General features: G+C 33.0%; 2 protein-coding genes across 2 annotated transcripts; both read right to left on the bottom strand.

Moving 5' to 3' along the window:
* Positions 1–305: 305 nt before the first annotated feature.
* On the bottom strand, positions 306–2,253 carry LOC128874268 (uncharacterized). Its single transcript, XM_054118819.1, has 4 exons — positions 1,628–2,253; positions 1,157–1,465; positions 889–1,091; positions 306–721 (listed from the first exon to the last, which is right to left on the bottom strand). Exons 1-4 carry the CDS (start codon positions 2,055–2,057, stop codon positions 530–532), a joined length of 1,134 nt encoding a protein of 377 aa, XP_053974794.1. The 5' UTR covers positions 2,058–2,253; the 3' UTR covers positions 306–529.
* A 1,021-nt stretch (positions 2,254–3,274) lies between these two features.
* On the bottom strand, positions 3,275–9,896 carry LOC128874267 (alpha-(1,3)-fucosyltransferase fut-5-like). The gene is made up of 3 exons (XM_054118817.1): positions 7,193–9,896; positions 5,701–5,858; positions 3,275–5,142 (listed from the first exon to the last, which is right to left on the bottom strand). The coding sequence occupies exons 1-3, from the start codon at positions 7,394–7,396 to the stop codon at positions 4,209–4,211; spliced, it is 1,296 nt and encodes a 431-aa protein (XP_053974792.1). The 5' UTR covers positions 7,397–9,896; the 3' UTR covers positions 3,275–4,208.
* Positions 9,897–10,178: the final 282 nt, after the last annotated feature.

The following is a 10,178-nucleotide window of genomic DNA, read 5'->3' as shown; positions in this document are numbered from 1 at the left end:
TATATATATATATATAGACATATGTAATTTTGTGTGTAAATAATTTGAAAGGTTATTTAAAAACATTTAGCATTCATATGATATATATATATAAAGTGATTAAATTATTCTGGTAACTTAATTAGAGAAGTTGCCTATTTGTATAGATTGCATTTGCATCTAGTGAACATTTATTACTTCTTCATTAAAATTCAATATATGCTATATACATATAGATATATTTTTTTAATATCATATGAAGAAATGAGGACATGAGCATGCTATATAGTTTAGATTATTTCTTTTTTATTCTCTATATTTATTCAAAACTCCTATTTCAGTTCTATTTATTTATTTTCTAAAATAAATACAATTTTGTATTGCCTTATACTTCATACAAGTTATAAATATATATACAATAAGTTATTCACGTATGTAGTTAATTTATTCCAAAGCTGGCAACATTAGTTTAATTAAAGTTAAATAACTTTAAGAGTGTGTAATGCAAGAACTTGTTGTATTTCAATTTAAGTCTGAATATATGATCTGATTATTTTGTTAATGAACACGATTGTTCTTTATCAATTTTTGATATACTATATACAGATATAGGCTTTTTCAAAATAGGATGAACTGCGTACTCTACAGTAAGTCCCATTCTGTGCTTGCAGAACTCCATCATTTTTTTTGCAATTAATTTATTATTTCCATGTACTTCTGAATGTTCCATGTAATCATTGAACTGAAAAAATAATAAAAAGTAGTAGTAATAGGTAAAAAATTTGTAAATTTATATTCAGCATACAGAAACGACCATATTACCACAAATACATAGTCTCAATAACTCTAGTAATTTTGTGGCGGTATGTGTAAGTTTGTTGAAAGTTAGTTTTCAATGAAAATTGTTACCTTCATCCATTTACATTCAGAAATTTCTCTATTACATTTTTTAATGTCAACATTAGTAGGAGACAAATAGAAAACTATATATATATCAGAACAACCAAATACAAAGTCATGGGCGTGTCTGAAACCTATTAAACATTTAAAAGTAGTTTGAATACCAGTTTCCTCTAAAACCTCTCTTTTCACAGCTACCTCTAAATCTTCGCCTATAATAACAAAAAACTATTATCATATGATAATAAATTTTTTAATCAATGATAAAATTATCTACCTGGTTCTACATAACCACCTGGCAATTTCCAGAATGGTGCTTTCTTTGTATATTTTTCTTTAATAACTAAAAGCTCGTTAGTTTTCTCATTATATACAAATGCTCCAACACCTAAATTTGTATGTGCATAATGTGGTACATTGCATTCTTCATCAGTAACTAACCACCGATACAGTGTAACGTATTCTTCTCGTGCATGGTGGAATTTAAATCCTTCCTTTACAAGTATCGGTACCCATTCAGTATGCGGTAAATAAACATGAAACCATATTGTGCGTTTCTTGTCTTTTATCCACTCTTGTAAAGAAACTGTAATAAATTCATACTTAAAATTCAAGCGCTAACTCTTAAATAATAATTTTTGTACTGAATTTTGTTAAATGTTATAAGAAAGTAAAATAGTTAATATTTAAACATTGTTAAAAAAGAAAGCATTTTCCAAATTTTTGATATAAGTATTATGTTACCCACCTGTAAGACGTTTAGCAAACACATCAGGGGTGCAAGATTCTTCATTTGAATCGACAGTTACGCCGTTGTAATGGTCGTCGTGTCCTTTAAACCTTACCAAAGCCATAGAAACGGAAGTTTGAGTACAATGTGTTGTGTAATAAAATACTGGGAAAAAACTTGACCGCGGTTTAGAAACAAATTGTTTTCGGCTTAGTATCGTGGCAACGTGACAAACTTTGGACGTTACGGTACTATGCATTGGAACAGCTACGAATCTATACAAATAACCCACATTTTTGCAAATTTTTCGATTAAATGTTTCACCGTAAATAGTTTTCCGATCTTGTCTTGGAATGATGGATAAACACTGCTGGAAGTCCTTACGTAACACGAATCTAAATTCATTTATAACGATATCTCCGATATTAATTAAAACACATTGCGACATTCTAACCTTATGCTGTCATTATAAAATGGTTATCGATAAATAAATAGTATGTTATGTGATTTATAGTGTAACAGTTTTTTGTATACATAATTAATTAATACTATTCAGAATATGTTCGACATATATATTAAATATTGTATATTTATGTAGCGACACAATTATTATATCGTGTTGGATCGTGAAAAATATTTTGAAAATCTGACGAATTATTTCTAACATATTACAGACTAAATATTTCGTTACACAACTTGTACATTAATGTAAACATAGTTGAAAATGACATCATTTTTATTATAAGATGAAACTTGTTATATTAGATAGATTGGAAAGTAATGTCGTTTCTTTTACATTAAATTCAAATAGATTTTTAATAAATTTCTATTTTTAATCAGTTATACAATCGCCATCGTTATCAACAGCCTTTTGTCATCTATTGTGCAAATTTTCATTGCCAGATCGATAAAAATCAACGAGTTGAGTGATAAACAAGTATTTAAAAACGACGTTACTTTCTAGTCCAACTAATATTACATAACTTGATATTATTATACATCAAATTAAATATACATAAATTTATGCTTGCACATTACACAATAATACAAGGTAATAAAAACATGTGCAATTCAATTCACATAGGTCCTTGATTTGACAAATTATGTAGCAGATGGTTAAATATAAATGTGTTTTAAACATTTTAACTCTGTAATATCTAGATTCTCTGTACAACATCATAAAAAACATAATTTAGTCCAAAAATCTTTTTATTACTTTAGATTAATAGTTGTTTTTTATTGTTTTATTGAATATGACCCACATAATATAAAATCGAAACGTTTAAAATACATACATTTACATTTAAACTGATGCTTGTTTCAAAATAATATGTCTTTTATTGAATTTATAAGTTAGGGCCAATTTATCCATTAATAATTAGTGAAACTACATTTTATACCTATTATAGTACATAATACTGTATCTGTGAAATTAAAGAGGGAAGGATTCATGCCAATTTTTGAATATAATTAATTCTTCATTACAGTAAGTATTATCAAAACTTGTGGCACAAGCATTGTTAATAATTGAGTGATTTAAAACATAATGATGTTATGTTTCTTCTTATTTGATCATAGCTTCATGCTGTCTCATATTGGAATTAGTAAGCGCATGTTCTTTTTATATTCATAGTGAATACTGCGATTACTAATACTGCGTTCTTTAAAAAGAATGATTACAAAAGGTAGTTTAAGATATTAGGATGAAAATGTGTTGAGATATTGGAATTTGGAGCCATAGCTAAAAAGAGAAAAAAAACAGAGGTCTTCTTGTCAACGTTAACTCTTCATTCAATTCAATTCACTCAGCTTTCAATTATTTTCTTATAATATTTTATCGTTAATAGTGTTATATAATATATAAATTGTATAAGTGCATAATATAACAGCTGTATACGTTTTATAAACTCGTAATATACGGGATGTCAGAATTAGTGTAAGAACCGGAAATGAGGGGTAGCTGAGACGTTTCTGAACCACAATTTCCTTTACAAAAATGTCGGATGGTGCTTCGTTTTTGAATTATTAACGAAAAACCACCGACCAATCTCCGGTTTGTAACGGTTCTTACACTAATCCGGGGACACCCTGTATACAGTGTCCCAAAAATGTAACACCTTGAAAGGGGTGGTTTAGGAGGTGATGTGAAACAACTTTTCCTTAGCGAAAATGTTGTCCGAGGCTTCGTTAAGGAGATATTAACGAAAAACACTGACCAATCAGAGCGTGCGTAGCGAAGACTATGCGCTAAGCGGCCGCGCTCATACGCTACTGCGGGCGCTCCACCAGTATACTCGCGCTCTGATTGGTCTGTGTTTTCCGTTAATATCTCCTCAACGAAGCCTCGGACAATATTTTCGCTAAGGAAAAAGTTGTTTCAGATCACCTCCAGAACCACCCCTTTTAAGGTGTTACAACATTTTTGGGACACCCTGTAGAGCTAACTCAACAGCTAATAGCCTGACTGCTACGGCGTACGCGTTAGTAGATAAAGATAGATACGGTACAGCGGTTTCCTTTCTCTTTCTAGCAATGGGACATTTCCATGTATGTCCCTCCTATTTTATCTGTAATACCTATATGGTCAAACTTGAAATAATTAGAGGTCACAATCTTGTTTTCTATTCCAAAATGACTCCATGTCGTCGTATACCTTAATACTAGGAACATTGTAATGAAGAGCCTCGCAAATTCGGCAGTAATGCCTCGAAATGCTACCGAAATAACCATGCTCGTTAATTACTTTGAAATATCTACGCCATTCGTGATATTCCAAGTATTTGTCATCGTGACGATTAAGATACTGGAGATAGTTCGCCAAAGCGGACGGATTAGCGAAATCGTTAACATGAAGAAACGATTTAGGCGGTAATAAATGCTCGCAATCCTCCTTTGGCGCACCCATTATTATCGGAACCGCCGATTTGTGATAACCGTGCCAGAATACTTTTTCCGTCAAGTATTCTTTACAGTTTGAGTTTTCAAAAGCTAGATAAAATTTGTATTCGTTTAAAGCGGGACAATCCTTATCGAAATGACCCGGACACGCGGCTGTATTACCGTTGAGACATTTTCCATATATATCCAGATCTTTTCCTAAAAACGACTTGAGCTCCTTTACGTAGTCCCATCTGCCGTTCGTACCGCCACAATTGCTGGCCATTACGGTAGCAACTTTAGTTTTTGATTTTTTAATATAATTCTTCGGGAAATCTGCGTCCTGAGAATTTATGTACGATCTGGTAATCGTTCGTCCGTAAGGTACCGGAACGTCGCTGTCCATTCGATAGGTCATCGACCAATTAAAGAAACCATTATAGTTCGACAGTTTTTGTCTTCCGTAGAGGAAAGTATGCATCGGTGATTCATCGGTTAAAAAGATCCATCTTTGATCCAGTCGACGTCTCGCTGGCAATTCTGACACGTCTTTTGTCAGGTGTAAGTGAAACACGACCGCGTCTGCAGTGTCTAAATCTGTCGATTGGTACGTTAATACACAGTCTTGCACTGAACAATTTTCCCAAGGTGAGAATCTAAAAATTGAGGTATCTATAAGTTGAGGTCACCATATTCAATACATTCAATTCATCATATTCAAGTTCGAAGCTAATTAAATTGATAATTTAATTCGCGTTGAAATTGTTAAATAAATAATCATTTTCTTTTATTTTATATACAGTGACGCTTTGCCTTGTAGGTAAAGACATCTGTCTAAACTGTTAATTAGAAAAGACCTCCGAAATCAATGTTTCAAAAAGGCAGTCCTGTTATTCGTACCTAATATACGAAGTATTTGTTTTTCTTTTTAAACAGTCGAGTATAAACAAATATTAACATCACTGATTAAAGTTCAAATAATGTAATGTAAATACTTATTAAGTTAAACTTGGATACTCGTATTATTTCTGAATATTTCTTTCATGTTATGTAATTCATCTGTTTTGGCGTTTCAATCAAATGAGATTGAAAAGCTTCTTCATTCCTCTTTTTTTTAAAGTTAGAACCCTCTAAATACTATTTTGTCTTGAGTTCTATAAAGGTATAATGCGTCACTGTATAATATAATGTGTCATTAATAATGTGTTATTAACTCATTGTTTGTAAATCGTTTGATGTGCCTGCGTTCCAAGAACTTTCCATGCTTCCAAATTAAAATCAAATAAGGGCCCTTTTTCGTATTAATTTTCGGTGGTGGAGAATGACCCTCGCTAGATACGAGCCACTTTCCGAGCAATGTCATCTTACGAATCTAGTACGAATAAAGACGTGTATTAATGGTTGTTGTTAGTACCAAGCGGAAACCTACGAGGGGACCCTACAATTGGACAGATCAAAATCAATTGGTCGCTCAAAGCCACTTTCTTGCTTGCGAATTATATCTTTCGCCGCATCACCGCCTTCCTTTTTGAGAGTTAGATAGTGGTGATATACCTTTGCACGAAAGAGTGAAGTATACAGCGTGAGGATACAGATAAATCATAGATATAATTAGAATTATGATAAAATTAGTGTCTTATATTCAATTTCCATATACCATCTGATACCGTTAAGGGACTATTATCGTTCACGCGAAAAAAAAAGATTTCTTTTTAAGAATTTTTATTTTACATAGCAAATAATTGTGGAATGTCAATGTTTTTATATACAGGGTGTCCAAAAATGTTGTAACACCTTGAAAAGGGTGGTTCGGGAGGTGATTTGAAACAATTTTTTCCTTAGCGAAAATGTTGTCCGAGGTTTCGTTAAGGAGATATTAAGCAAAAACCCCGATCAATCAGAGCGCGAGTATGCCGGTGGAGCTTAGGTTACGCGAAAGGCGGCTGCGCTTATACGCTACCGCGGCCGCTCCAACGGTATACGCGCGCTCTGATTGGTCGGGGTTTTTTGTTAATATTTGCTTAACAAAGCCTCGGACAACATTTTCGCTAAGGAAAAAATTGTTTCAAGTCACCTCCCGAACCACCCCTTTCAAGGTGTTACATTTTTAATACGAAATAATCATTGAAAGAAAGATGGAATTGAGAGAAATTCAAATCTCAACCTTCCAATGGTAAAGTAGTCGCTTACTGATTCTTTCATGGAGTTTAAATTCAATATCCGTTGAAGCGTTACTTTTGACTAGATGTAAAAAATAGGCATTTAAACGAAATGCTATATAGAACGTTATCAACTTCTATTTCATCCCTCCATATTTTACAAAATTATTTGCTATCATTATATTCATCTGTACCTTATTGGGAAGAACGTAAAGTTTGGTGATATCGTCTTATTAACAATAAAACCAAGGAACCCGAGTAATTTTATTTTCGTGGTATTATTAACCCACTCAGTATTATTTTAATAAAATGAATTTACGTAATAAAAGAATCTTCAGAACAAGAATATGCACGTTCAAACATGTTTCGACTCAGATATTTATCTTCATTTTTAAAAGAAATATTTCAATTTACAAATATACCTTCTGTAATGAATATTTTTCAAAGTATCTTTGAGCGATACATAAAACAATTATATTAAAAGGGTTACAAACAGAGGAATATAACATTTCCCGTCAAGTTTCACGGCAACTGCACACGAACGTACCTGGTCGTCGTTAAAAAGACGTTCCTTCATCGATTTCATCGACACTTGTAGGGTTTGCTTTCGATCCTCCGTCCGTATTGCGAACGTTTTCTCGTCATTTTTTTTGTCAGCAATGTATACAGAAATAATAAAAAAGGCACATAAGATCGTAGAAACAGTGCATAGGAACAGGAGAAGTCGTACGTATCGCGGAATTCTGAACATCGTACTTTCGAGTTACTTCTGCGACGGTAGGGAGCGGTAACCGAAGCATATCGGTACTTGGTCTTGACTGAGTTTCTGTTCTTCGTTAAGCTGTTTTTCCGTTTTGATACTAACATCTATTAACGTGCCAATTGATATCTACGTGTCGATTGATTTTCTAGCGATACGCGCCGTTCACAAAGCTCCGTGTTATCAATTGTACACGAGCGATTGAAAACGTACCGATTTATAATTTAATTAATCAGAAGGTATTAATCACTTTCCTGTGCGGTACAGTTTAGAACATTAATGACAAATAAATTGGCAATTGGCATGTTTACCAATTGTGATACACGATATGTTTTTACTAGCGAATATTTATAGTAAATTTTTTATTTTATTTTTGGTGTTCATTTGTTTTGTACCGAACACTTCCACGACTGTACATTACACAGATCAACGAACGCTCGTAGCCGTTCCAGTCCGTGGCATACACCGCTAGAAGCAGGACACTTTTTCACTTTTCCAATTGACAACTTTTTATGAATATTGTTTATGAACGATGTAAAACGCAATCAAATAACAACATGAATGATTATTATGCACAACGCTCATGTACCAAGTATTCATACTATTTGCTTTTTTAATTTAAATTAAACGTTTCCGGTCTTTTAATTCTTTCTTTATGTATATTTTCTTTCCTTTCCTAACGTTGTGTACTGTTTTAATTTTAGGATTATTAAATATTATATTATTCGAGAAAGGATTGCGAAACAGTTTCAAATAATAACAATAATTTTGTGTTGTATTTTAGTATCAAATATCGTATGAAATTAATATTGTAAAATATGAGATGAAAGTCCGGACTATTAAAACAAATTTTGGTTTCATGGAATTTATGGACGGATTCAGACGTTCAATATAAAAAAGAAAAGTATTCAAGTTTGACTCGCGTATAGCTTGAAAGATTTAAAAATGTTCGAATATTTTTACGAAGTTTTTCTGATGAAAATAAGTCAGAATAGAACCTTACATAGATTATTTGTAATTATATTGTAATCCACGTCGATTTGTTTATTGATCATTTTTTTTTTAATGAATTCATGCTAAATATAATCAACACTCAGACTTTTTTCTTATCTTTCTATTTTATACGTACAATTTTCATTGATCCATTGATTCGTTTGTAATTTTAAATTAAAAAATTAATAATTTACCTTCCGTGACTGACACATTTTTTACGGTATTTTTTGTCTTTATTAGTAATATTTCTCTGGAACAAGCATGATATAGTTAACAAAATTTGGCTTGATAGAGATTTTGCTAAGACAATCTTCCATACAAGTCATTATTATAATTTTTTTTTTAAATAGAGGCTGTACGTTCTATTGTCTGCAAGGTTATTGTTATATCACGGGATTTACCAACTTTTCGTGATGTACAGTAATCTCTGTTTCAAAATCTGAATACACAAGCGTATCTAAAGTATACCCAATTTTACAAAGACTAAGACACTCCAATTCGATTGCGTTTAGACGAACAAAATTGTTCAAACGACGAGTGGCTTTTAAATAATAACAAACTTTCACCACTACAAATATTCTGTAAAGGATAGATACAGTAAGACCCCGCTTAACGCGAGGGATACGTTCCAATAAGTTCCAGCACTAAACGAAACAGCGTTAAACGAGGTCATCTTAAAATAATGGCGATAAGTGAAACAGAGCAAAGAATTAAAAAATTGATCAGTTCTTTTCTTTTGTTTCATTTTATAACATTTATTATTAAATTTTTTTTTATCGCATCAATTACGGACTTATTTATTGCTAATGTTAGAGCGTTTTATTACGATTTATTTGTAGAACGGACTCTATGTAGTTCGTCGGCACGTTCGACTCGAAGAAACCGATAACGTTTCAATGTTTATAATACGGATATACGGCGCTCGGGCCCCAATTAGGGAGTCGGCTTCGAACCACGGTCGTGACCGGTCGAGGAAATATACCGCGTATTAAAAGACAGTAATTTTTGTCTCGACTACGGGACTTCGTAATTCGACAATAGTAAAACAATCAGACGTTTCGGACGACGGCAGGATATCTCCTTGTGCGGGAGTTTCCATCGGAACTCAGTTTCCGCAACACAGTGATTCCTGGTAATCTGGATATCTTCCCGCACAGGGGATTCCAACGGAACACTATTCCGTGTCATCGTGATTCTTGCGAATCACATATATCATCTGGACGTCTTCTCGCGCAGAAGATTCCAACGGAACACTATTCCGTACCATCGTGATCGATTTACAATCTGGGAATTATTTCCTAAAAAATCCGGTGTCACGCGATTAATCGCTGACGGGCGCCCGACCTTCGTGTACACGAAAAAATCATCAAAGTCACACGCGACACACTCACATTAACAATTCAAATATTGTAAATTCAATAATTTAAATCAAGGGTTTTTTATGCCTTCGGGCTTTTTCCCTTGCATCAACGCTAAAATAAACTATTACTTTTCGTTCACCATAGCTTCGATTAATTATTTATAACACCTTTCCCTGTCGGACAGTCACGAATTTCTATCCTTCCTCGAACCGTCTTTCTCTCCTGCGTGTGTTTAGATTATTCTAGACCCGAAACCAAAGGGGGAATGAATTCGAGGGGACAGTTCATTCTTGTCCGAAACTTCGACGAGGTAAGACCGAGTCAAGATAGTTAATCGAATAGATTGAAATTGTTTATGTTAAAGAGTTTCGATCGAACAGCTAATTTTTATTCATGAAACATTCATGAAAATCAAAAAA

Source organism: Hylaeus volcanicus, chromosome 3 (assembly GCF_026283585.1).
Source record: "Hylaeus volcanicus isolate JK05 chromosome 3, UHH_iyHylVolc1.0_haploid, whole genome shotgun sequence".
Lineage (NCBI taxonomy): Eukaryota > Metazoa > Arthropoda > Insecta > Hymenoptera > Colletidae > Hylaeus > Hylaeus volcanicus.
This window is presented reverse-complemented; position numbering and strand designations above follow the sequence as displayed.

Excerpts from the sequence above, each read along its gene's own strand:
- LOC128874267 (XM_054118817.1), bottom strand. The coding sequence starts at position 7,396 with ATGTTCAGAATTCCGCGATACGTACGACTTCTCCTGTTCCTATGCACT. Across the intron at positions 5,859-7,192 it reads GTCTTTTTAACGACGACCAG|ATTCGTAAGATGACATTGCT; the intron begins GTACGTTCGTGT and ends TATTCGTACTAG. Across the intron at positions 5,143-5,700 it reads AAACGATTTACAAACAATGA|ATTCTCACCTTGGGAAAATT; the intron begins GTTAATAACACA and ends CTCAATTTTTAG.
- LOC128874268 (XM_054118819.1), bottom strand. The coding sequence starts at position 2,057 with ATGTCGCAATGTGTTTTAATTAATATCGGAGATATCGTTATAAATGAA. Across the intron at positions 1,466-1,627 it reads GTTTGCTAAACGTCTTACAG|TTTCTTTACAAGAGTGGATA; the intron begins GTGGGTAACATA and ends AATTTATTACAG. Across the intron at positions 722-888 it reads CTGAATGTAAATGGATGAAG|TTCAATGATTACATGGAACA; the intron begins GTAACAATTTTC and ends TTATTTTTTCAG.